The sequence below is a fragment of the Arthrobotrys flagrans genome, assembly GCF_004000055.1.
Source record: "Arthrobotrys flagrans strain CBS H-5679 chromosome Unknown unitig_1, whole genome shotgun sequence".
Classification (NCBI taxonomy): Eukaryota; Fungi; Ascomycota; class Orbiliomycetes; order Orbiliales; family Orbiliaceae; genus Arthrobotrys; species Arthrobotrys flagrans.
This window is the reverse complement of record NW_027137556.1, coordinates 2,039,210-2,065,599: the sequence shown is the minus strand read 5'-3', so window position 1 is coordinate 2,065,599 and position 26,390 is coordinate 2,039,210. Positions and strand designations below refer to the sequence as shown.

General features: G+C 47.6%; 8 protein-coding genes across 9 annotated transcripts; 5 read left to right on the top strand and 3 right to left on the bottom strand.

Moving 5' to 3' along the window:
• Window positions 1-1,266: 1,266 nt before the first annotated feature.
• On the top strand, window positions 1,267-2,201 carry DFL_008620 (uncharacterized protein; the record flags this gene model as incomplete). The annotated part of the gene is made up of 2 exons (XM_067638378.1): window positions 1,267-1,432; window positions 1,561-2,201. The coding sequence occupies 2 exons, from the start codon at window positions 1,267-1,269 to the stop codon at window positions 2,199-2,201; spliced, it is 807 nt and encodes a 268-aa protein (XP_067486271.1).
• An 830-nt stretch (window positions 2,202-3,031) lies between these two features.
• DFL_008619 (uncharacterized protein) lies at window positions 3,032-5,128 on the bottom strand (the record flags this gene model as incomplete). The annotated part of the gene is made up of 2 exons (XM_067638376.1): window positions 3,032-5,040; window positions 5,104-5,128. The coding sequence occupies 2 exons, from the start codon at window positions 5,126-5,128 to the stop codon at window positions 3,032-3,034; spliced, it is 2,034 nt and encodes a 677-aa protein (XP_067486270.1).
• Window positions 5,129-6,436: 1,308 nt separating this feature from the next.
• DFL_008618 (uncharacterized protein) lies at window positions 6,437-8,295 on the top strand (the record flags this gene model as incomplete). Its single annotated transcript, XM_067638375.1, has 4 exons — window positions 6,437-7,019; window positions 7,104-7,532; window positions 7,604-7,932; window positions 8,002-8,295. The coding sequence occupies 4 exons, from the start codon at window positions 6,437-6,439 to the stop codon at window positions 8,293-8,295; spliced, it is 1,635 nt and encodes a 544-aa protein (XP_067486269.1).
• A 634-nt stretch (window positions 8,296-8,929) lies between these two features.
• DFL_008617 (uncharacterized protein) lies at window positions 8,930-9,571 on the bottom strand (the record flags this gene model as incomplete). Its single annotated transcript, XM_067638374.1, has 2 exons — window positions 8,930-9,420; window positions 9,481-9,571. The coding sequence occupies 2 exons, from the start codon at window positions 9,569-9,571 to the stop codon at window positions 8,930-8,932; spliced, it is 582 nt and encodes a 193-aa protein (XP_067486268.1).
• Window positions 9,572-10,145: 574 nt separating this feature from the next.
• Window positions 10,146-11,407, top strand: DFL_008616 (uncharacterized protein; the record flags this gene model as incomplete). Of its 2 annotated transcripts, none has more annotated exons than XM_067638373.1 (5): window positions 10,146-10,175; window positions 10,522-10,575; window positions 10,699-10,794; window positions 10,864-11,191; window positions 11,292-11,407. In XM_067638373.1, the coding sequence occupies 5 exons, from the start codon at window positions 10,146-10,148 to the stop codon at window positions 11,405-11,407; spliced, it is 624 nt and encodes a 207-aa protein (XP_067486267.1). The 2 variants fall into 2 exon arrangements, with proteins under 2 accessions (XP_067486267.1, XP_067486266.1); XM_067638372.1 differs by having other exon boundaries at window positions 10,495-10,575.
• Window positions 11,408-14,415: 3,008 nt separating this feature from the next.
• Window positions 14,416-16,093, top strand: DFL_008615 (uncharacterized protein; the record flags this gene model as incomplete). Its single annotated transcript, XM_067638371.1, has 4 exons — window positions 14,416-14,619; window positions 14,816-15,118; window positions 15,182-15,670; window positions 15,728-16,093. 4 exons carry the CDS (start codon window positions 14,416-14,418, stop codon window positions 16,091-16,093), a joined length of 1,362 nt encoding a protein of 453 aa, XP_067486265.1.
• A 573-nt stretch (window positions 16,094-16,666) lies between these two features.
• Window positions 16,667-22,150, bottom strand: DFL_008614 (uncharacterized protein; the record flags this gene model as incomplete). The annotated part of the gene is made up of 3 exons (XM_067638370.1): window positions 16,667-19,489; window positions 19,543-21,669; window positions 21,731-22,150. The coding sequence occupies 3 exons, from the start codon at window positions 22,148-22,150 to the stop codon at window positions 16,667-16,669; spliced, it is 5,370 nt and encodes a 1,789-aa protein (XP_067486264.1).
• Window positions 22,151-24,277: 2,127 nt separating this feature from the next.
• On the top strand, window positions 24,278-26,181 carry DFL_008613 (uncharacterized protein; the record flags this gene model as incomplete). Its single annotated transcript, XM_067638369.1, has 4 exons — window positions 24,278-24,650; window positions 25,333-25,345; window positions 25,795-25,894; window positions 26,137-26,181. The coding sequence occupies 4 exons, from the start codon at window positions 24,278-24,280 to the stop codon at window positions 26,179-26,181; spliced, it is 531 nt and encodes a 176-aa protein (XP_067486263.1).
• Between the last annotated feature and the right edge of the window lie 209 nt (window positions 26,182-26,390).

Genomic DNA, 26,390 nt, shown 5'->3' with positions numbered 1-26,390 from the left:
TCGCTATCCCTCATGTGGGCTAGGATGGGTTTTATCCGGGATTTTTACTTTCTTGATACTAAGAAATTGATGGCGGGATGTGGTAGCTAAGTTCGCAGTGGAGACGATAAGGGAAGCATATGAAAAATGCAGGCTGGCGAACAGGCATTTCCCCAGATGGCATTTGGTTCGAGGCAGCCGTTCGCTCTGTCTGATATGATGGGGTGCATTGGTCAAGTTCACGAAGGTATTTAGCATTCCGACCACCCCTTAAATGAGCTTATATGTATCTTATGACATGTCCCTCTTTCTTGATCTCTTTCCTTCTATCACATAACTTTCGACTGGTCTTCTTCGATCTTGTCCGTTGATTAAAGTCATCGGTCGAATTGAGCGTTTTCGCCTAAAGCCATTCGGAACCTGTCACCGTGTTCTCCTCCGTTCGGGTACGGAGGGCTTGGGTGGGCACAGCGAACAAATTGCGTGAGTTCCCTGGCACGTGCGGGTCCTCTACACAACTGGCTTTATTACTCTACCTCTTTTTTTTGTTTCTTATTAATATTTGCGCCCGCGCGACCAGCGAGCGAGTACGAGTGAGGTTCAAAATTCAAAAAACGGTTCGAGGTGGAGAGATTGAGAGTGATTGGCTGAGACCATTCCTTGCGGACATTTCTGTAACAGCCTGACCGGTTGGACCCATACTGTTAGCAGCCTGTCCCACCCACCCCCTTCACGCCCCGGGCTTCAGAAATCTGATACAGCTTCTTGACCAGTACAAAACACACTGCGCCTGCTTTTTAACTTTTCTTTTCTTTTGCTGGCTGTTTCGTTTCTTATATTTCCAAACCCGAAGCATTTGTTAAAAAGACATCGACTTCCCACCCGCCGGCCTTTCTTGCTTCCCGCTTTTTTTTGTCACATTCTTTTCGATACTTTCAACATTCTTGACATTCGACGATCCGAAATTCATTTTCCATCGAGTCCGAAGAACAAGACCGAGCCGCCACCGACGATCAATTGCCACTTTGACCATTCCCAAACAAGCAAACGCGCCCAAACCGGACGGTCACACAACAAACAACACATTTCCCATTTTTTCTTTCTATCGACATTATAAAGAAGCACCTTTTCTGTCGCATCTCCATTTCATCAACCTCACTTCATCCAATTTATCAACCTCCCTTCCTCGAAGAAACAAACTATCGAACCTCACCATCTTAGGCTATTGTCTTTATCCTTCTCATCGTTGCGACCATCCTCAATACCGGCTTCAACGGCCTCACAACAATGTCTACCACCTCACCGACACCAACGGACGACACTTGCCGCTGCAAGAACTGCGGTACACCTTTCACCGTCCTCTCCGAAGCGGATTACCCCCGCGAAGCCCGTCTGCGAATCGAGGAATTAGAACAGCAAGTAAAAGAATTCAGCGTTCGCGCTGTCATGGCTGGTATGTAACCCTATCTGTTCCATGTAAGCATATTTTAAGCTTTCCGTACCTGAAAGAATTCCATACCTGAAACCGAAACCGAAATATCTCCATCCCACAAGCTAACCTTGTTTCTCACCATTCCGCAGCCGAACGCCTCGCCCAAGCACAAAAAGAAGTCCACGACCTCCGTCGTAAATCCGAATCAAGCAATTCCACAACCGGTTCCATCGCCTCCATAAACACTGCCGCCGCAGCAACAGCCTCTTCCGTCCCACAAAACACCCCGCTGTCCCCCCTGAAACGTTCGAACACCGTTACATCAACATTACAAAATATGTCAAAAGCCGGCACTCAAAAGATTAACCAACTCTTCTATCGCACTGCTCTCCCACCTACGACCGAACTTCCACCACCGGTCGAAAGACCACCGACACCGCCCGAACCGCTCTCCCGTGCGTCAATGGATAGTCAAGTTCTGGACGACCTTTCGAACGCTCTATGCTCCGAACGTCGAAACCGGGAAATTGCAGAGAAGCAGTTAGCGCAGGTTAAAAACGAAGTCGAAGAATTATCCGCTTCGTTATTCCAACAGGCGAACGACATGGTAGCGGATGAACGACGGTCGAGAGCAAAACTCGAGGAGAGGGTGAAGGTGTTGGAAAAGCGAGATGCGGAGAAACGAGTACGATTGGAAAAGTTGGAGAAGGGAATCTCGAGAATCATCAAAGCTAGAGAGCTCATCAACAACAACGACGTCCCAGCCAGAGCCTCATCAGGCTCTTTCTGAAACCGCCTTCACCGAAACGAACAGATACGAAATACCACACCCAGCAGCGCTGATTAGCTTACTTTTTTTTTTTTTTTTTTTTAAACGGCACAACCACTTTTACGATTCACAAGAAAAACGATCGGTATATTATCCCAAGCAACAGTAACTTGGGGATAAATCCTCGATCGATTTGACGTTTTTCCTTTCTTTATTTTTATATTCCAGATACCCCTTATATATTTTTTCCATCGCCGGGAGTGGGATTCCTTTTTACGTTCCAAAGCCCTTTGATACCCGGTGGTTCGAGTCATTCTGTACCATTACTACTACCATTACTTTACTTTTTCTGCATTGCGGCTAGATTACCTCGATGCGGGGTTTATATCAGCTGGTTAGATGTGCGGGTCCTTTGACATAATGTATTTTATAATCGGAATTTTTCAACTATGCATCGTACTATTATCCGAGCTGAGCAGAATCGTAGGCTTTTCCATAAACCCATCAAACGTAAAAAGTACTTTATCAACCGCAAAGGAAGAAAAAAAAAAAGGCGTCGCCAAACCCCGTTCCGAAGCCCAATATCACACGCGTGCATGCTCTGCGAACAAAAAATCAACCAAGAAGCAATTCATCAAAAAAGGACCCGCAAGGACGAATTTGACAAAAAAAAAACGCCAACCGTCCATCCCACATACCAAAGTAGTCAAACCCAAATCCCTTCGTCCATCATCAAGCATAACCATCGCTTCGAAGAACTATCAAAAAAAAAGGCAAAAGCAAAGGCAAAACGTAAATGTACCAGTAAAATCCAATCGATATACATTGTAGTCCCGCCAGCATATGTACTTTTACTTACCCACCTGTCTACCACCTTCCTCACCCACCGCTTTCCTCGTCCTACCTTCCTCCCTCAGACCCGGAATCTTCTTATCCACCGCCCTCCTAATCAATCTTTCAAACAGCATGATCTGGCGTTTACTCTCACTCAAACCCTCAGCATCCAATCCCTTCAACTCCAATTCCAGATCGGCAGTATTCCTGGTCGTAAACGTATCATCGGGACCCGCCCTTTCATATCCATCTTCATCATCATTATCATCATCATCATATCTATATCTCTGAAGTCCTCGTAAACTCCTCCTTGGCATTGGTGATCCTTCAGCCGTAACTGGTTGCATCGGTGGCATCACTTCATCCTTTCGTTTCACTCTCCACATCGAGGCAGACGAATTTGGTGAAATAGTCTCGTAAGAAACCGTTGATTTCCCAGCGCTATTATGCATAAACTCCGAGGGAATAGAACTCCTCCGTCTTCCATGTCCTTGCATTATTCGTTTTCGAGATTCGTCCGATACGGGTGTTGTAGTGTCGTCTCCTTCTTGTTGAGGTGGTGATTTTACTGGTGTCATGGCGACGGCAGCAGCCTCCTGTTCCTTTTGAATGTCTTCGAGTGCCTCTAGTCGCTTTTGTCGAAGTTCTTTGATACTAGCGGTATCGCTCCATTCTACCGAACTCACGGATAATGCCGAGGTAGCGATCGATGATGTGGGAGAGTGTATCTCCGATGTATCGTCGTCGTCTAGTCCGCCCTCGTCCCCTGAACTGTCGCTTTCGTGATGTTTTGCCGCATGACCTGATATTCTAATTGGCGAATTCGAAAACATTGCTTTCGATACATCGATACCCAGGGCCCCAGATGTGGGATCGGAAGATGCCCTGCGGAGAGGGAATGTCGGTCTCTGGGGAGTGCGGCGAGGATTTCGCGAGGAGCTCGGACGTTCCGTAAGAATGTTCTTCGATGGTGATTCTTGAAGTGGTGGAAGGCTGTTTCGGTTGGGTGGACGTTTTTCGGGTGTAGATTGGTTAGAGCGGGGCTGGTGGCTCGATGTCGAGATCTCGGTGCCGGTAGTGTCTAACCAGGCTTTGAGGTAAGGTCCGGGTTCCGCCAGGGAAGGTTGAGATCGACGTTTAAGAGGGATGGTCCGAAAATTGTAGGTTCCACCGTTGTGAACCGGGGGGTTTGGGTCTTGGAGGATAGTTGAGAGGGGTTTCCGGGGAGAATGGGTTGACAAGCGTTCCGAACCTCTATCGGAAGGATAGTCGTTGCTACCGATGGTATTCAGTCTGCTCCAGATATTGCTGACCCGCTCGTTGGAGGTTTGGATAAAGTTGGAAGGGACCGAACTAGCTTCCGAACGGGCTGGGAGGGGAGGAGCTTCGTTCTCGGTTATGGAGATTCGACGAGGTCTGTATACCGAAGGTGTATATGTATCATCCGTAGAGGCTTTCGTCGAAGGTGTCCTTTTGATGGCTATTGTGGTCTTTCTGGGAGTGACGGAGGGATTCTTGAGAATGCTCTCGTGATGTTTATTGGGGAGATTGTCCTTCGTCGCACGAACGGTATGTTCGGAGCCATCCAATGAATCTTCACCCTCCTCCTCCTCATCACCATCTAATGCCCATCTAATGCCGTTGCCCCGTATCGTACTCGTCGCCCCGGCCACCTGCTGTTGTCGATATCTCTCCCTCTTCTCGAGGTACGCCTTCCTAAGTTTCGTAACCCCGAGAAATATCCTCATAAAGTCCCGTAAAGCCTTATCATCGCCATTGATAATCTTGTGAGGTTCCAGAAACGACAGATCCATCTTGAGGATATCGTGAGCGATGTGACCGATTAAGATACGAATGTTGCGCAATTGCGACTCCGGCGAGTGGTCTCGTGGGGTGGCATAGGGAAGTTTTAGATGGAAGAGAAGTTCGTATAGGTCGAGGAGGAGAGATGGAGTTATGTCGGTGAGGTAGCGGACGGGGACGAGAGGGGTACCTGAGATGATGGCGTTGATCTGGAGGATGACATCTGAGGAGGATGGAATGTCAGTGGTTGGCCAGAAGATGGGATTCGAGGATGGCGCATTGTCACCGGAGTCGGGGATGAGGGACGGCATTCATGCTATTATCAAGTCGGATTGGTCGGGATCGTAATACTATTAATCTGATATCTGATATCTGATATAGGCCGTGGCGGTGGAGACGAGCTGTTAACGCTAATGACAGAAGAAAGAAGGAAAGCGTTGTTGGTGACGTTGCGATGATTGTCAGAAGATGTGTTGGCGATGTGCGACGACATCTCAACACATGCGCAACACATGGCGCTTCCATCCAACCTCCCCTCGGAAACATTCCAACATGGAATATAAAACTCATCTTTCTCTTTCATCCTTCCTGATCGACCGACATGATTGGATCACCGGATCTGCTATAAACGGTGCTCGATGCTAATATATCAACAGAACATATTTCGATTCGACAGTACGGAGGAGGTTGACAGCACAGCATGGTCTGAGTTTTTTTTATGCCAGGAACAAACAGTCAGGCCTTCACAGCCGCATTCTCCTGCTGTCTGTCCCACTGACATGCTGGACCCTCAAATACCATCTTTACGAAGTACTTGCTTCTTAATATACTTACTCACCGATGTGACCAAGGAGGACTGCAGTCTGATGTTTGAACCGTTAAGGATCCGCTAAAGCCGGCCGTTTGGCATCACCGACGCCGTCAAACAGCGAACATGGCCGAGTGTATTATATAATATTCAATACCGTCGACTGGACCTTCCTCTTTCCCTCTCCGTCCTCCCTTCCTTCCGTCCCCTTTCCCACGATCATGTTTTTCTCGTCCGAATCTGATATATATACCTTGCTCGCAGCTCAGCTTATTGACCCGGCTTGTTCGTACAACGAACCGGGGTGCCTTCCAAGGTTTTAAGGCCAGCCAGGCGAGGCGAAAACTCGAAAACCCTCTTTGCATGCTTTTTTGGCTTGCTCGTCTGTCTGTCTTTGCTCAACTCTCACTCTCTCATCCCACCTCTTCCCTTCCCTTCTATACTCCTCCAACCAAGTCCTTGCTCTTCCTACCCCTCGTCCATCTTTCCCTCTATGGCTATGCGATTCTCTCTAATATATAATACCGTCATATAATATCTCCACCATCAAGCGCAACTTCGGCCCCCAGCCGTCCTCCCATTCCCTTACATCATCTCAACCTCGATTTGGTCACACTATCATTTTTCTTCCACCACCCCATCACCAAACCGTTGGACCGTTTTTGAGTACCTGTCAGTTTCTTTCCTTCTGCAGCATCCCGATAAGCCAACAGCGCATACCTACCCGCTCGGCTCCCTCCCATCTCCCCGTGCGCGTGCCTTTGTCACCCCTTTTTCGTCCAATATTTTTTTTTTGTTTTGGTTGCCCAGCATGTCGTTCTTCAACCAGTTCCATAAAAAGGGTACCAATATCACCAAAGTCTCAGAAACGATCAAAGTCACCAGGACCCTCGTGCCAGCATCAAAAGCCGCGAAACCATCCCCTCCTCCTCCTCCTCCTCCTACGTCCCGCGAATCGCGTTACGTCAGTAGTAACGGCTCCACCGCTACCGTCGCGAATATCTCCCAACCGTCCCGTAAGCGGAAGCTCCAGTCATCGCGCGCCGATACTCCAAACTCCAGCGGTAGCGGTAGCAGCAGTGTTTACTTCTCCGCCGACATCCGGTCGTCATCATCTACTCCCATCAAGAAGCAGAAATCTAGAACCACTCTTGCCAAACGAACCCCGGAACTTGAGAACCGCTTGTCGAGTAGTGAGGATGAGTCGGATAATAACTCTGAGATGTCGGATTTACGACGGAAGAGCCGGGCAAGTCGGTCGCTGGAATCGGATCTCACGATATACTCCGGTGAAAAGAGGAATATGGTGAATCCGGACTCTTTCACAGACCGTCCGCTCAGGATTGTCGATGCACGGAGTATCGCGAATCTTAGTACCGGAGGGTATAAACTATGTACGGCTTTCCCCCTCCCCTCCCTTCCATACGGCATACACGAGATGTTTGTGGATTAGAATACTGATAGATATCTATCTACAGATTTCTCACAGGATCCAGCGCTCCCCATCGATGTCTCAGTTCACCACGTCGGCAGTCCCCTAACCGAAAAATACAGCCTTGTAATACCAGACGATCTTGATGAATTCCGACCTATCGACGATATCTCCGCCACCGTCGAAACGGTCGCCAAATGCCTTATGACGGATGATCAAGCGGAGGCCATCCTTAACGAGGAAAACGGGATCTTACGGAGACTCAACCGGTTCAAGAATACGAAGAAACAGAGGGATTACATGTGTGTTTTGAAGGAATATAACGTTTTGGTCAGGGAGATGCGGAAGAACGGGGCGATGAAGCAGAATATTGAGAATCTGGAGGTCGTGCCGAGTATGCTGGTGGATTATATTCTTACGCAGTGTTATCAGAGGGTGGTCTCGAAGGAAGCCAAGTTGGTGAAGGAGGATGAGAGTACGTTTTTCACCCATACCGATCCGATAATGAAGAATGCAGATTTACTAAGATACTTTGGGGTTTCGTAGAAGCTTTTACGGATAACGTATACGGCGAACTCTTAGGACCTCTTTTGCGACAAATGTTCCAAAAGGCTGGACTCCGGCCATCCTCTGTTTTTGTCGATTTGGGATCCGGCGTTGGTAATGCGGTCCTTCACGCTGCTCTTGAATACGGATGCGAGAGCTGGGGAGTCGAGATGATGGCTCGAGCGGCAAAGGTCGCTGAGAATCAGGCGAAGGAATTCAAATATCGCACAAGGCTCTGGGGTATCAACACTGGCAGCGTGACGTTGAAGCACGCATCGTTCTTCAATTGCGACGATATCGACGCGGCAATGAAGCGTGCCGATGTGCTGGTACGTTTTGACCCAATTTCACCTTCACATTATACACCGGCTTGTTTACACATGGCTAACTTTGTACAGCTCGTCAACAACTTTGCCTTCCAAGCCAAGACCAACGACCAACTGGTATTGAAGTTCCTCGACCTGAAGGACGGCGCAAAGATCATATCTCTCAAGCCATTCGTCGAGGCCGGAAGAGTCATCAATGATCGTAACTGCGGGGATCCTCTGAATAATTTCCGTAGCGAGACGTTTGAGGTGTTCGGTGGCGGTAACGTTAGTTGGACGGATAGTAGTTTGAAGTGGTATCTTACGACCGTTGATCGGGAACCCGTGAGGAGTTATTGGAAGCAGGCCGGAAGACCTCGGCGATAAAAATAAACCTTTTCTAAGGCTTCGGGAGTAGTCCCTCTCCTTGTCGCCTTACCGCCTTTTCAACATGGCGAAGCATGGGTTTGGAGGGCATACGTAGAGTATGCCCGCTTTGGTTTGCGTGACTCGCATCTGGCATTTCTTTCGGCAGCGATGGGGTTTTGTTTCTTGGTTCGGCATCTTATACATTTTTCTTTCCTACTTTTGCCTCGGATTTTGATGACCACTGAGTGGTATACTCCGTCTTTGGCAACAGTTTCGAGTTCTTTTTTTTTATTAAGAAGAATGCATGCTTACCAGTGCGGTTTTTGGGTTTCTTCTCCTTCCCGTTACCCATCTTATTACCCGCCCTTTCTTTTTCTTCAACTGCCCACGGCTTGGTTCCCTGGTAGACTCTTCCCTTTTTGTCGCCTCCCTTTGGATATCCACCTCTTGTTATCGCCTGGGACTATCTTTGTAGAGTAGAATAGCGTGTTCGCTTTCTGAGTTTCTTTTCTGAGAGAGTGTGAGAATCTGAGTTGTGAGAGAGTTGATAGACGATTATATAACCCTCCTTCTTTCGTCGAGTGCTGCGTAGGCTTTCGTGGCATGTTGTTCATAAGGCGATATATATGTTGGAGAGAGATAGACAAAGAGATCACGAATACTTCGAAGTATTATTCATAGCCTCGGCCTCATCCTTCTTCAACGCCATCCACCTAGAAATCAGCTCCTCGTTCTCAGATTTCAACCTCATCTTAGCCTGTTCTCCAATGTTCAACTGAATATTCAAGGCAATAATCTCATCCTGAAGATTCTCAATCATTTTACGGTTTAATTTCGAGTCATCTTCCTTTGATTTTAGCTTTTGTTCGAGATGGTAACGTTCTGTTTTCACTTTATCGAGTTCTCGGAGGTTTGCGGTCGAGGATTTTTGAAGGAGGAGGAGGGAGGTGGTGGTGGTTGTTAATTGGGTTTGCAAGGTCGTTCGGTCCTTTTGGGAGGTTGCTAGGTCGGTGCGGAGGGTTGCGAGGGTTGCGTGGAGGGTTTGGAGGTCGGCGGAGGAGTTTGATTGAGGTTGGTCGGTCGGAAGGGAAGTGATAGCGGAGGCGGAGGCTAGGATGGCTGTGCGGTCCGCGAGGCGGGAGTCTAGGGATGGGTGTCAGCAAGAGGTAGTGCAGTCAGAGCTCAGTGCCGGGAGAGCTTTACATTCCGAGATGATGGACGCTTGTGACTTTTCACGGACGTCTCTTTCGGCAAAGGCGATGAGGATGTCGGAGCGCCAGTTAGCTGAAGCCATCGTTGGCGATGATGATGATGATGATGATGATGATGGCGATGGTGATGGTGAGGTTGAGGTTGAGGTTGTGGTTGCCGTGTTTGGGAGGGAACTCCGTCATCCGCGCATCATGTCATCTGATACCGAGAAGCCTTCTCTTTCATCTTTCAACCTCACTCTTAACATCAACCTCAACATCAGCCTCAACCGCAGCTCCACTATATAGCAGATATCACGCACGCTGCAATATACTAGGAAATATCATCATATCTTCGCTTTTGGACTCGTCGTCAGCTTCGTCCTCGTGGTCTTTTCCAAGCTGTCGTTGGTTCTGGAACAAACATCGCTCGCATTCCCCAGCCACCTTTGCCTCGCCAACAAAGACAAGACAGGCAAGCAGGGCGATAGGATAGCTCCTCTTCTTTTCGTCCGAACTCGAACCCTCGTCGCCGCCGATATCTTCCTTCTTCTTTTCCCTCCATCCTCCAACATCACTTCCACCCTATAGATCTATCCTGAACGGACGGACGACCGAACGAACGACCACTTCTTCACAGACCGCCGATAAGAGAATCCCTCGTCTCGTCCGCCCAAGATGTCCTCGAGAAAGAAGGTCTTGCTCAAGGTATGCCCGTCCTTCGTTCGTCCCGCAGTCTCTCACCGACCACGTTTATTCGGAACCCGCTCCGGGGAACATGCACAGCTCGTGCTTCTTCCTTCATCCCTCTTTTCCTCACTCCCTAAAAAATACACATAAAGAATTACATATAATATATACACTCTCTGGAACGAAACGATGGAATCCTCGGCCGCTCTCCACTTCTCTTCTCCTCTTTCCTCCTTACTTTTTACTTCTTTTTCTTCTTCGACTGGACTAACGTATTCACCAATCACGAATTCGTCTCCGTGCGAATTGCTTTTGACATTTGTGGCAACACCTACAGAACAAGAATTCTGACTACAAGTTGAAGGTCATCATTCTAGGCGATAGCGGTGTAGGGAAGACCTCTTTGATGAATCAATATGTAAGCACTCCTCCCCCTCTTATCCTCCCTCCTAGAAACCTATAAAATTGCGCAGAAAAAAACCGTTCGATTGCTAACTTTTTTCTTTTCTTTTCTCTCTTCTTTCTTTACGATGGAACGTAGGTCAACAAGAAGTTCAGCGCTTCTTACAAAGCCACCATTGGCGCAGATTTCCTCACAAAGGAAGTCCTGGTAGACGATAGGCTGGTCACTATGCAGGTCCGTACCCCTTCTCAAAACATTGACCTCACGAAATAAAAAAACTCAAAAAAACTTTTTATAAATTAGATCTGGGATACAGCCGGCCAGGAACGTTTCCAATCCCTCGGCGTAGCCTTCTACCGCGGTGCCGACTGCTGCGTCCTCGTCTACGACGTCAACAACCAAAAGTCGTTCGAAACACTCGATTCTTGGCGAGATGAGTTCTTAATACAAGCCTCCCCCAGGGATGCGGATTCATTCCCCTTCGTTGTCATCGGCAACAAAATCGATGTGGACGACGGGAAGAGGCAGGTTCCGCAGAAGAGGGCTATGGCATTCTGTCAGAGCAAAGGCAGTTTGCCATATTTTGAGACTAGTGCGAAGGAGGCGATTAATGTTGAGCAGGCTTTTGAAGGTATGTTGCGATTTTCTTTCTTTCTTTCTTTCTTTCTTTCTTTCTTTCTTTCTTTCTTTGGTTTGGTTTTTATTGATGCTAATGGTAGGGATTTCGGCAGTGATTGCGAGACATGCGTTGGCTCAGGAGGAGGCCGAAGAGTATTCAGGCGATTTCGGAGCATCAACTATTGTTGATATTGGGGCTGATGCCGACAGAGATGGGTGCGCTTGTTAGAAGCGAAGGAAAGATGCGGACCCAGGCGTATGTTGATCCGACAAGGAGCTTACGATCTGGCGAACGGTAGACAGTTTTATCTACCTGGAAATGCTCTTCCTCGGGAGTTGTAAAGACGGAAAACCCTGAAAGATTGGACGAGATAATAATGAATACTGGTCGTTTAAGCACGTTGCTTTTTTATTTCCTTTTTTTTTGGCCTATTCTGTCTGGCTTGCACTCAACCGCTTTTCCTTTTCGGTATATACCCTCGTCACCTGCAATGTTATTCTTCCTCATTTTTTTTTCAACTCCTTCTCCGCAACAGGTTATTCGGATGTCCCTTTTTTTGGATACACTTAAACTTAAGGGTATTTAGCAGCTTATTGTTAAATTTTTACATATACTACGGCTCTTTACCAAATGTACACCCCCATGCCGTGATCATTTTATATATATATATATATAGTGACGTCTATGGAGCTCCAAGCTGTTACGTAAGAAGCCAGCGGTCGATGGTGGTCGCGGGGTAGATGGTTCTTGTGATCCCATGGGCTAGCTAATATGGATCCTAGCTTACCTGTTAGCTCCAGGATGCAGCTTAGCTAGCTCGGGTCTGCTCCTGCTGGTATGGGTTGTACTTTTCGTTTGTCCTTGACCCAGTCCCTGAGCTTTTGTTACACTTTTGTATCCGATACACCACGATATTTTTACACTTCGGTATCAACAAAAAATGAGGATATGGATTCGGTGGAGAAATCGAATGGTTCAGGACGGATTCGAACCGCCACCACGACAGGAATACTCCGTGGTCGACCCATGCTGTACCGTTGAGCTTGAGGAGGGGGTTGTCGAGGTACGGATGAAGGATGCGGGTTATGAAGCCTTTCTTTTTGCGTCTTTGGGATTACAGCGGTGAACCTGCAAAAGCCAGCTGCGGAGGGATATACCGGTCAAACTTACCGATAACTTGCTTAGTAAGACGTATAGTGCTTATCGATTGTCACGGGAAGATGGTCCGGGACGGGTCGATGTTTCCTCCATCGCAGGACTTTTAATTGATTGAGTTCAAATTAAACGTTTGAGCGGAGAGGACTTGGGAAGAATACATGGTAATCTTGGACAGAATCGAACTGTACCCCGCAGCCCTACCATTGCTGGATGGGACTATTATTCGTCGAACGCTTGGGTCATGATGTACAATGGAGATCGAGGGGAGGATCTAGAAAAATAAAAATAAAATAAAAATATTATATGGACCCGGACGGAATCGAACCGTCGTCCCTGAATTTGAAGGTATCCATAGGCTGTCTTGGGGATAAATACTGAAATACATGTACGGAATCGTAACGGCGAATCCGATCGTATATACGGCCGATGGAAAAAGATAGAATTCGAGGTCGAAGAGATATTGATATCAGATGGCCCTGTCCGGAATCGAACCGTCACTGCTAGATTATAAGTCTAAAGCCTATCCATCGCAGGACCTTTCGACTTGACTGATTTCGACATCGACATCTACATCGTCTGGCGTATTGAAATTTATATACCGACCGGGGTAGTATTCCTTGGTTAAACCGTATCGGGCAACCCTTCGATTCCGTGACATGGGATCCGAGAGAGGCTGCAGAGCCGATTGTCAGAAGCTCTTATCGTGGTACGGCTGTACTATCGGATTAATATTACGTCTGGCAGAATTGGCAAAAGGGGGTCTGTTCTTTGGTGTCCTTTCCGTCGGCTTGAATTGCCCAGCCACGGATCCAATAAACCTCATCAACTTCAACATCAACAGTTGCATGTTATTGTTAACCAACGGAACAGATCTGTCCATCGTATCATCGCCGTCAGAGGTGCTGCTCTCACCCCCCGTCGAATCGAATTTGGACAACTTCCCCGGCAAATAGCATATATCCATGTCACATTGACATGATATAATCCCGACTCCACTTGGAATCGAATCCGACCAAGATCCAGATCCAGATCCAGATCCAGCGACAGCTTGAATCCAAAGCGCAGAAAGCCGAGAAAGAAAGAAAGAAAGGTCATCCGCGATAGCGAAAAGTCAAGACAAGAACGGCAAGGGTCATAGTCACTTTTTCATGCACTCGAGCTCTGAAGAGGTGGCATCTTCTTCTACCATCGACATCTGCAGTGTTCCCATTCCCGTCCGGTCTCGTGCGCATATCCATCTCAGACATCTCAAGATTGGGTTACCCGAACCTTACCCAAAAAAAACCTCATTCGCTGTGACCTAACCATACGACCGTCGATAATACCTATTTCCTCACCTTCTTCTTTCCTCCTCTTGGTATTCCCCACGCTATACCCACTACTGCCTCTGTTACTCAGTACCGGTTTGATAAGAATCCTGTTTTATCTACTGTACATGTACATCCGCTCCCTTTCGACCAACCCCACCCGACACCGGCAAGCCCGCCATTCAAAGAGCTTGACGCACCGCCCAGCTCGATCCCAAATGACCCACCACCCTGCGCTCTGATTCTAGAACGGGAACATTAAAGGTCATTTATTCCGATCTGACCCCCTCTGACTTCCCGAACCGATATTCCTTATAAATTCAAATAAAGGTGGCTCCCTCACCCATCTCAACCTCTCCCTCCCCTTCGTCATCTTCCAACCACCGTTGGAAAGCTGTTCCGGACTCACCACCCCCCCCTCCACCTCCCCCAAAGGACGACCCTCCCTCGAGATCGCCTGCTTTCGCTGGAGCAGTAGCCGGGAGTAGCGGTGCCAGGCCTGGTCACCTAAACAACTACATCCGACCTCTGCCTCCGCCTCCTCCTCCCAGCGACCATCATCATCAGCGACAACAACAAAATCCAACCCATATCTTCGGTTTCGTCCCACAATCCCATGACAGGTACCGCGACGACTCGTCCGACCGAAGACTCAGACTCCCGCCCCCTCCCTCGCAGATAACCGAAGAAGTCGAGCTGGAGTACATCAAATACCATAAAAGGAAATCCCGCAATAATAATCCAGACGGACCTGCAAACTCAGCTACAACCATGGGCCGCTACGAAGAAGACGAAGAGAGCGGTAGCATGGACGAGCGAGAACGACTGGTCCGGGACGATCGATCGGTTGCTTCCGGCGAAGTCGCAGTCGAGGGTTCACGGCGGTACTTTGGTGGCCTCTCGAGGCGGGCGTTTGGGATTGCGTTATTGTTGCTAGTGGTCACGTTATGGGTCACCTCGAGCTTTTTGGTTAGCGTGAGTAGACATGGATAACCTGACCTGCCTGATTTGGATTCTTTTTTTCGAGGAGCGAGGCGGGGAGGAATGCTTCAAGCAAGTTAGGAGTAACAACCGAAAGAGATGGATGGTCGATATGTTTTTTTAATAAATTTTCGTGCTATTGTTTAAAAGAAAATATTGAATGCTGATGGGAAATCTTAATCCTCAATAGCATATCTTTAGCGACGACTCATACGTCAAGCCTTACCTGGTGGTATACCTTAGCACGTCGTCGTTTACGGTCTATTTGATTCCGTGGGGGATCAAAGAGCTATTTAGAACCCCTTATGTGCGGAGGTGGTTGAGACTTGTGCCGCTGAGAGGTGGGAAGTCAAGGTTGGATACGAGGTATACGAGATTGGACGATGATGAATACGATGATGAAGAGGAAATAGACGACGGCCCGGGCGATGATAAGCTGAGCACCAGGGAGACGATGCGGTTGAGTGCTCAATTTTGTCTGCTTTGGTTTGTGGTATGCGACCCCTTTCCTTTGTCAGTACATTATTTAGGTTACGATGCTAATTTATTTTGATAGGCGAATTGGTTCGCTGGCGCCTGTCTGGAATATACCAGCGTCGCATCCACCACAATCCTCTCCGCCACCTCTTCGATCTTCACCTTGATCTTTGGTGCTTTATACCAAGTCGAACGGTTCTCATGGGCCAAACTCGCTTCCATCATCGTTTCCCTGACCGGCGTCGTCCTAATTTCCAAGGCGGATGCCGCAAAAGGAGACGGAGCGGCTACGCCTGAAAACCCGAGCGATGCTCCAAAGTCCCACAGCGCAGCCGAAACTTTACTCGGCGACGGTATGGCACTGTTTGGAGCATTGGTCTACGGATTGTACACCGTTCTGCTCAAGGTCAGAATCGGCCACGAGAGTAGAGTTAGCATGCAGCTATTCTTCGGATTCGTCGGATTTTTTAATTTCATCTGCCTCTGGCCCGGGCTCGTAATTTTGCATTATACCGGCTACGAGAAATTCGAGCTCCCGCCGACGAACGGTGTCTACTGGGTCCTCTTTGTGAGTATCGCTTCCCTGCACATCACGGCCGACTTCGGTTTTACTAATTCTACATAGATCAACTGCTGCATCACCGTCGTCTCCGACTTCTGCTGGGTCTTCGCGATGATGTACACGACCCCTGTAATCGTCACGGTCGGTTTGAGCTTAAGTATCCCCATGGCACTATTCGGCGATGTTCTCATCTCCAGTTTGAAACTGTCGTGGTCTTATTGGATCGGTGCTGGTTTGGTCTTTGGCGCATTCTTTGTGGTCAACAATAGCGTGAAGGATGACGAGTTGTTGGAAGTTTCGGGAGTCGCGGCGGCAGCGGGAGCAGGCTCTGCGGCTGTCATGGACACCGAGGAGAGTGATGAGGATCGACGACGGAGCAGGGTGTTTGAGAGGGAGGCTACGGTTTACGGTGGGGGGCGCATTTTTTAAGAGATGCGTCTTGGCTTTTTCTTTCTTGCTTTCTTTTTGAGTATTGTTGGGAAATGGGATCATAAAAGAGAAAAAGACAGGAGTTTGGGATCTTGGCTTTCGCCGTCGGCAGTTTCTTTCGTTATCCGTCTGGGTGTCTTTTTTTTTTTTTTTTTCTTCCCCCAAATCATGATATACCCACCAAAAATACTACACTGGAATTCAGCTGTAGCATAGCTAGCCAGTCGCGGCGCCTCGTCGAGCATTCGCAACCCCTTGAGTTATACCTCTTAGAGCGAGCAGATAGACCCAGCGTTTCTGCATTTATTGTAAAGAGCATAAACACATATAAACATAAAATGCACTTTTATAAAGTCAAAAAAATGAAATTCGATATTTTACCTATTCAAAAAGAAATTTAAGAAATGAAAAAAACAAGAGTTGGGAATCCGCCTTGTAGTATGGTACACATGAATGCTTTTCTCCCCCTCCCCCCCCTCTAAACCAAGATCCAAGTTGTTTTAGCAAAGGACGTATTGTACAAATTCACCGTGTTAGCAAATATATACCCAACGCTCTTCCCGACTACCCTCCTCAATAATCGTCCTCATCCTCCTCTTCCCCTCCAGCTTCACCCTTCGCCTCCTTCTCCTCCACCAACTTCTTCTTATACTCCACCGCCTGAGCGATCACATGATCCTTCCTCTTCTTATCCCCCGGCGCGAACTTTTCCTCCAACTCCATCCACTTGTTGAACACCCCGTTGGCCTTCTTAGCATTCAACTTGCCCGTCGCCAGAACCCTAGGGAACAACCGTCGGACCACATCGATCCCACCTTCCTGTTTAGCCTCGATATCGATGTATACGTTCCAAATATCCAGCCTTTTGGGGTACGCCGACAGCAGCTTTTCGAACAATGTTCTTCCCTTTTCGATTTCGCCGGATTTATACTCCAATTGTGCGAATTTTAAGGTCAACCCCGGGTGAACTTTTGTATCTTGGATAGCTTGTAGGGCCCTCGATAACATCACTCTTGCATCGTCACCTCGTTTGTGCTCCATCATGTAGGTCATGTAGTTAATCCATACTTTTTCGTCTTGAGAGAATTTCTTAACCATGGATTGGAATAATTCGTCCGCTTGCTCGTGTTTTCCGGTTTGGATGTATACGCTGACGAGACCCTGGTGGACTTTTTTGCCGTCGTTGTATTGGCAGGCGGATTTGAAGGCTACATCTAGAGTTTCGGGGGTACCGAATTCGAGTTCGAGGTTCAGTCGCGCGAGCCAGATGTTAAGTTTTGAGTCTTCGTTTCTGTGGTCGATTTTTTTCACCGCACGTTCGGAGATGGCGCGGGCGGTGACGACGTCCCCGCTGGTGACGGTGAAGGCCATGTATGCCATCCAGAGGAGGGAGTCGTTGGGATCGGCGAGGAGGAGGCGTTCGTAGTCTGAGTCTGATTGGGGTTGGCGGGTGTCGAGGTCGCCTGTGAGGTCGACTTTTATGGCGGATTTCTTTTTCTTCTGTTTCCTTGCACTGTCGTCTTCGGAGTCGGAGCCTGAGGGAGCTTCGTCAGGGAACATGGCGTCCATTGCGTCTGTGGCGGCGGTGGCGGTCCAGTTTGGTTTGTTGAATTTGGAGAAGAAGGAGGTGGATGGGCGGTCGATGCCGGTGATTGTCACGCCGTCTGCGGTGGTGTTAAGTTTAACACCACCTTCTCCCTCATCGTCCTCCATTTCTTCATCCGAATCCGCTTGAATGATTAACTGTTCCTCTGTAGATTCCTTCGGAACGAGTTCCTCATCGGGCAGATCTTTGAAGTAGCTTGCCTTCAACCCGAGCGAAATCTTTCCTTTACTCCTATCCACCTTCAAAATCTTCGCCTTAACCAAGTCTCCCTCCGCAAACAACTTTGACGGATCCACATCGGCATTTTCATTCGACATCCGTGATTTATGACATAACCCACTGACGTTATCCGACCCTTCTATAACAATGAAGCATCCGTACTCCATAACCTTCCGAATATGTCCGTCCACAAAATCACCAACTTTGTAGTCCGCAATAGTCTTCTTCGCAGTCCCCGAGATCACTGACTTTTTCAAGTTGATGTTAATCTGATTCGTGTCAAGATCAACGGACATGACTTTACCCTTAACCAGCTGATGAACCGTGAACACCTTCTTCCAATCTTTAACAAACTCATCGCTAAGATCAGAGATCCTTGCGCGAGCAACAGCAGTACCACCGAGGTGGATATAAACCCCGTTATCCGCGACATTGGTAACAAATCCACGATACCTATTCCCAACCTTTATATCCGCTGCAGATTTAACCTCCACATCACGGACTTTAGCCGAAGAATCAAGAATCCTAGAGGGACGAGTCGATAGACGAATCTTCTTGTTCGAAGTATCCACGTTCAAAACGCATACGCGGACAATGCTATTGGTGTTGAAATTCTCAACATCGGCTTTATCAAAGTCGTCGGCCATGTCCGCGAGACTGATGGATCCTAGGACGGTTTCGGTGAGTTGTACGATGACTTTGCCTTCAGAGATCTTGATAACTTTGGCGGGGATCATCATGCCCTCCGTGATGCTTGACCAATCGAGGGGCTTGTTGTTACCGTGATATCGGGCTGTGAGGTTTAATTTTCCGGTATCGACGTCGACGTCGAGGACGGAAACTCGGAGTGCAGTACCGACGGGGTAGTGCTTTTCCAAGTTACCGAGAGCAGTGACATCATCAGAGATCTCCAAAAGCTTGACTCGACCGCGAACAGAAGGAGAAAGGTTGACCCAGAGGTGATCCTGTTGGACATTATTGACGAATGCGAGGTATGTTTCCTCCTTCTTGAGGTCGGAGTATTTAACCAAACACTTTGTCTTTGTGGCAGCTACCTGCTTGGTTGAGAGCTCAAACGTCGGGAGCTTTCCGGAGACACGGTGGGAGATGGGGAGATATTTACGGCTTTTGACATCATGGATTCCAATGACCTTGACGTCTATTTCTTGGCCAATGGTGAGGCCTTGTCTTAGGAGAGGGTGCTTCTTGTTCTTGATGGAATCCCAATCGTTGAAGAATTCGGAAACGTCAACTCGGCCTTTAAGGTTATCGGCCAGGTCGATGTTGATTTGGGTTGGCTTGATAGCTGTAATTCGGCCCTTGGCAACCTCAGCTCTTTCCAAATCCTCGATAGTCAAGATTTTAGTGTCAACGGGGTTGACGAGAGCTGTAGACGTGGTGGCTTGTGGCTTTTCGGATTGTTTCGGCTTTGGTGCTTCGACGGTTGGCTGTGGGCGCAGAGACAAAGTGAATTGTTCCCTGGAAGGAATTATGTCTGTGACATAGCACGTAATAGATTGCAGTCTCTGGTAACCGAAATCCGGCAAATCCTCGACCTCCTTTGGTAGAGCCTATAGAATCGTGAGCCATGAATCATCAATAAATCCGACGGGGCTGAATTTACCTTGCGTGGTAGCAGAGCAGTAATCCCATTGATAAAAGCGACAAAAACTCCGAAGTGGGTGATTTCCTTAACAAACCCAGCAACAGCACTTCCAATCTTGACATCCAAAAAGCTTTTGATTAAAGTATCGGACTTGGAAGCCTTGACCAAGCTTGGCTTTGCGGACAAGTAAACGATATTTCTCATTTCATCCTTGCGGAGAACGACGAGGTCTACAAGCCTCTGGCCAGCTCTGAGCTTCTTGAATGTTGCCAGATTCTTCTCTTTCGAGCCGTCGGTCAGCTGGCCAAGTACGATCAAACCCTTGATACCTTCTTGCAGACTCAAGACAACGTCGTCGTTGGACTTTTCGATAATAGAACCTTCAACGATGCTTCCAAGGGCGATGTTCTGCAGCGCCTCTGCCTTTTCTTTGCTTGACTCCGCCTCACCGCTTCGGCACGACAGTCTGACCTTCTTTTCCATTGGGTCACTCGATATGACATGAACATTCAAAGTTTGCCCAACCTTGAAGTGTTCCATAGGGTTCTTGATGAAAGCCTCGCTCATTTCGGACACTGGTAGGAAACCTCGAACCTCGCCGTAGAACTCGAGAATGGCACCAGTAGGCATCAACTTGACGATTGTCCCCGGAGTTTCCTCATCCTCTTCAACATCGATGTAATCCGCAAACACTGGACCCTCGGAATTAACAATCGCTTTCTTTAGCGTCATCTTGATCCTACGCGAATCAAGATCAACGCGCAGAATCCTGCCTTTGACAGCTGCTCCCTCCCTGAACTTCTTTTCCGGGTGCTGTAGGACAATATCGGACATGTGCATTTCCGGCACATACGCTTCCAATCCTTCTTCGATTCCGACCAACATTCCTCCTCCGATAAATCGTGAGATCTTTCCCTTTACTACATCGCCTGGCTTAACATCTTCCATCCTAAGGTATCTTTGCGATAGAACCTTCGGCTCCATAGAAGCGAGCAGAAGCCCGTCCATGCTGTTGTAATCCAGAATTCTGATCGCATGCTTGCTACCCACTTTATATGGACCAGTTGTCAATATCGAATCGATCTTCTTGTCCGATATCCTCGAAATATGAACAAACACCATCGTATTACCCAATCCAATGTTAAGAATCAATCCAACTCCGGGAATGATGTGCTTCACAGCGGCATCCGATTTTATCGCACCGATGGGGAGCTTCGATAGTGCCAATTTGCCAGATTGGGTTTGCGGGCCCATTTCCTTCACATGAGTTAGGAGCGAGCCAGCGAACTTTTTGTTTTCAGATCCGGGGATTGTGGCGAGGAGACGGAGAGTTATGTGGTTTCCTGCTTTGTATTTGGTTTGGAGGACTTCGCTGGAGAAGCAGCCGGAGTGGAAGAGGTCGACGGTTACATCGATTGATCCCATGACGGTACAAACGATTCCGTTATCCCGGACGTCTGTGATCAAGGCCTTAGAAGCCATGGTACCCGGCAGGAAACAATCGATTGTAGGACCATCACCGACAGCTGCGTCTTTTCCAGATTTGCCCTTGATGCTCTTGTGGAAGTCGGAGGCCAATTGGACGACCTTTCCACCACTAGCTAGACCAAGGATATGACATAGGAATGTTCGTCCAACTTTGATCGTGTTTGGAGGTGCACCACAATCCGACTTGCCCATAAATCCTGACACAAAGTCCAGTCCGAGATCCATAATGAAACCATTGTCTTCAATACTTTTCACAGAAGCTTGGAGTGTGATTCCCTTGACAACCTCGGTCTTTGTGATTCCAGGGTTCGTAAGAGTTGGGAGAAGGCTAAGTTCGATATGCTTGCGCTGCTTCTTCTCGCCAGTACCGGTGCCGCCAGTCGAGACGTTCATCACATAGGCTCTGATAGGTTGGTTTACCTCAAACAACATATCCAGTCCTGGGATTTCAGACTCAGTTTCTTCGGCATCGCCTTCTTTGTCAATGTCCATTCCATCTTCGTCTTGTTCTAAACTGGCCTGGAGTTGGTTGGTGTACTGTTCGGAAATAGATGTGAGAGGGGCGTATCCGACAAGACTGTTCGGTAAAGCAATCGCAACATCCTTCTTTGTGATTTTCGAAATAAATCCGAATACTAGCTGTCCTGGTACGAGTTTCTGTTGCAGCTATGTTAGTAAACCGAATAGAGTACCTAAAAATGTACTTTTGAAATCCCACCTTATACGACAACTGCTCAATCTTAATCTCCGGCTCCTCATCATCAACATCTCCCTTCTTATGTTTCTTCGAAGATGACCCCTTGGCTACCGACGTGCGACGCTTCTTAGGCGTCTTATCACCTGCTGCTGGCGTCTTCTCCTCTTTAGTCTCAAACAAAGCCTCTCGAGTAGCTTCATTAACCACTTCCTTATACTCCAAAGGTGTCAGCGCCGATGCGCCACCACGTGGGAACGACGGTTCGTCTTTATTCGACTTGCGCAGCGAAGATTGTACTGTCGATGCTTCGGTAGGTTGTTGTTGCTGTGCAGGGGTTTTTGAAGCATTATTAGATTCTTTGGATCCCGTCTTTTGGCGTTTTGTGGATTTGGGAATGTCGGCTGCGCCCTTGGATGGCGAGTCCTTCCGCTTGTTCGCCATGGTGGGCTTAGGTGAAGCGTCGGTCGAGGGAAGTTGGTAAGAATTGGTTGTTTATCGATCGACGGTCAACGGAGAGCAGAACATTGGAAACTTTTTTTTTTTTTTTTTTTTTTTTTTTTTTCCCAAGTCGCGAATTTTTTCAGATGTGCCAAGACTCAAACGTGGGCAGGGGTTAGTCTAACGTGGTAAATTTGCGTGTGCGACCATGCACAACACAGTTTCGGAGGGATACTTCGACAGCTCGCGAGCTAGCCAGCGCTGAAGCCATGAATTAATCAAGCAGTCTCTAAACATACGTCTGGCTTCGGGACCAAATCTTCCATCCAGGTGTAAGATTCATATGCCTCTCTAACAAGATCTAACCTAATCGTTGAACTAGGTAGATACAAGATTAAGTAAGAGCCTCCCGCACAAGAGTAGCACAAAGAACCCCGGATTTTCCCTTGGTTCCAAACTATACTTCTACTATGGGGAGGATGGAGACCCTCGAAGTCTTAGTCATGAATCACCTTATATAGACCCTCCTCAAGCAGTAAAAATACCATTTATTTCTGATTGAATAGTCCCAGAAATTGGTAGTTAGATTGGTGACTTTTGCTTGCCAGTCTCCAAGAAGGCCTGTCTGTAATGTCAATTGAGTTGAGAAAACGAATGAATTGGGATCTATTGACCGGTACCTACATAGCCAGGTGTCCCCGGTACAAGCCAATGCTATTTTGGCTTACTAAATATCGCCCTGGGTCATAGGATCACGGTCGTTAATACTGCGCAATTGTGAAAAACACGTTGTCCTTAACTAGTAGATCCAGGTACAGTTTATCTCGTAGCCAGGCTTCTCAGCTGTGAAGTACAGATAACATTGTTTGATATCGAAGAGCGTGCATCGGCCGTCACGTCTATGCTGAGTTTCCCTCCAGCAGAACAAGCAAATTTATATAAAGCCCAAAGAACTAATCCGTAAACAAATTCCCTGCGTTCACGAATCGTTCGGCCACACATGCCCCACGGAATGGACCCTAAAGAAGGATCGATATTGCGGATACTTGATTGCGCCAATCGAAAGCCCTTCGATTTTACCAAAGTTATAAGATCCCCGGAGATCATCCCGCAAGAGAAATGAATGCGGAGGATCAGAAGAATCACCCCAAGCTAAGAGGGCAACGAGGTACCGACCCAGCAGAGTCGAGTCGCAAAGGAAGTACGTATCATTTCCACCCCAACTGTGTCGTTCGGACATATGGAGTCCAAGTTAAGGTCTTGGTCGAAGCAGGATCTAGATGGGTCTCACATGATAGCTAGCAGGGTGGCTCCTTAGAACAGAAAATTGGTCCTAGCTACTAAGTCTTCATGCTTCATGCTTCATATGCAGGTTTGATGTGTTAGATACAGCTGGCCATACAACTGAATCAAGATAGTACTATAGTGGTCAACAGGCCGGCCCGACAAATCAATTGTTGCACCTCGAACATATATGTTAACTTGTACTAGCCCTGTTAGAACTAGCGAGCTTTTAAAGACGGTTGACTTCACCTCGCAATGCAACAGATCAGGGATGGCCGTCATCTAAGACTAGGGGCTTGACCCGAGAGTTACCCGTGATTAATGACGTCGACTTGTGAGCCCACATGCATTGAGGCTATCAGCTGCTCTTTCCATGGTATTAATAGACTCAGTACCAATACTCAAGTACACCAAAAAAATATCTGAATATGTGGGGGCTCAGGGTCCTCTGGATAGCTTTGTTCGAGTACCTATGTTCGGCCAGTTCCGATATCTCAAAAGTCATCCGTTCTCCGACAGGGCAGTCCCGAACCAATTGACCAAACTAAAAATTTTCCACCATATCTCTCCGATAACGCATTTTTTTAAATGCTTCGAAATCTTTCGGAAATCCGAATCCGCGAGTCATGAATCTATACATCTGGAGAAGCCCGAGTCGCCGGGGAACTTTGCGTTGGTGTGTGTCTACAACAGGCAGCTAACAACCTCATGCAAGAAATCCCCAAGCGAAATCCCCAAGCGAAATCCCCTATATAAACTCCCACACTTGTAACCATATCTATCAAACCACATAGCACGAGACCCGGGCCAATTGTACCGTATACCCTCTTCCCGACCAAGCAAAAAATGGCTCAGTACACCCTCCCGCCAATATCCTCCATCCCCTCGCTTTCCACAGACGAACGAGCCGAAGTTCTGTCCCACCTCTTCGAACCATGTGACGCCCTAAACACTTTAGTCGTCTCTCAACTCGGGAGCACCACATTTACATCATACAGCGACTTGGTATCACACGTTCAGAACGAATTATTAAGACTCAAGGAATCCCCGTCGACATCGGATACGGAATGGCTGTTGAAGATTCTATCCGCTCATCCGCGCTTGGGTGCGAAGAAGGTTGATTCTGCACATTCAAGGAGTGAACAGGCGAGCCTGGGCGGGCCGACGGAGGCAGCTGAGCTCGAGAGGTTGAATAATGAATATGAAGAGAAGTTTCCAGGTACGCATGCATATTCCTTTTTTCCCTTCTTTAAAACTTCTTTATTGTGAAAACCCCGTGGCCATGATAGCTGCAGAATGGTGCTTTCAACCTTGTGTCTGTTGTCCTACGAAGGAAAGCTATAGTTTTTCCATTCCAGTCGTGAACAGTTATTGTCGCACATGTTACACATGGCTATTGCAGCTTGTAGAGGCAATTGAGCTTTGAAATTACCCATCATGGCCAAAGGCTCCCTTGCCTAAGAATCCCTAGCCTTTCGGCATATTTCAACTTTCCTTGCCTTGCTTTCTAATATCTGCGCATTGTTATAATATATTACACTTGATATATACCATGTTTTCCCCATATTGAAAGTCTGAAACCGCTGGGCAGAAGGGCATGGTCTTATTATCCAATATCCCGTACCATCGATATTTCTGCTTTCGAATCGCTGTTCCATTAAGCTCGGTTATCAGAAGACAATCAACCAGGACGAGGCAGGCAAATGCAGCAACCCCGAAGAAGACCTAGATCCCTTTGAATTTTTTCGTTGCGTGAATTTTCTGCTCTGCATGCTTTTTAACAACAAAAAGAGAGAGAGACCTTGTGATGCTTCCAATTCTTCTTCTCGAATGAAAATACCTTAATTGCTAATTATTCGCCTCACCCCGACAAAAACTGGGGGGAGTGTTCTGGGATACAGGGATGAGATTTGTGTAAGTCGCTCCTTTTCCACACCCCCAGTTCCCATCCTTCTTTTCCCCGCATTTTCGTCAGACGTTCCCGAACACACAGATCTTGGATGATCAATCAAGTTTCCTTTCATGGGTGAGGAAGGACAAGAAACGGAATGGGAGGCCATGCAAGAGAGCTAGGGAGTGTTGCATTTTTGTGCGCTGTCTCTGACCTTCCTTGCTCCACTACCTCACATACGAAAGGTCAACCGACGAACGAGGGACGAGGAAAATTTTTCCAGACAAAGCAAGCCCCCATTTTCGCGCGCGTGCCTTTTTCTATGTTTGTCCCTGTCTGTGGGGTGTGGCATTCAAGGAAATTGGTCAAGCGACAAAAAAAATAAAATAAAATAAAAACTACGAAGAAGTGTTTAAAAATATCTTCGAGCTCATTGGAAGACTAATCTATTTTTCTTCGTAATATTCTATAGGGTATTCGTTGCCGGACGCAGCAGACAGGCCATTATGAACGATATGGAGACAAGAATTGCTCGAGGCGATATTGAAGCGGAGAAACTTGAGGCAATTAATGTGAGCTCCTCCCTCTCCCTCTGTTCTTACATACGTCTATAGCTCCACCCGGTCACTTTTTTGTTGTTGTTTGTCCCTATTTACTCGTATATTTGAAGGAAATGATCAATAATGGCAGTTGGTTTTTTTTTTCCTTTTCGCTTGTTAAAAGCGAGCCTTGCTTGCTGGTTTTTTTGTTGGTTATGATACTGCCTAAATTGCAAAATGCAAGCCATGCTAACGAATTTGGGTGTTGAACACAGGCGATGGCAGCTATTGCCAATGATAGAGCAAAGAAGTTGATGTAGGTCGGGTAGATGGTTAGATGTTAGCCGCCAGATGAGAGGGAGGCCCATGAAGGGAAGCCGGGGTGGCGAAGAGGAATCGGAACAGAAATTGCAAAAAACTGAAAATATGGTATGATATCAGACAGGGCAAGGTGCAGCCGATTTCCAATACAAATATAATAAACATAAAACAAGACATTAAAAAGGTCGTTCGGCCGCGGGTGAACCCG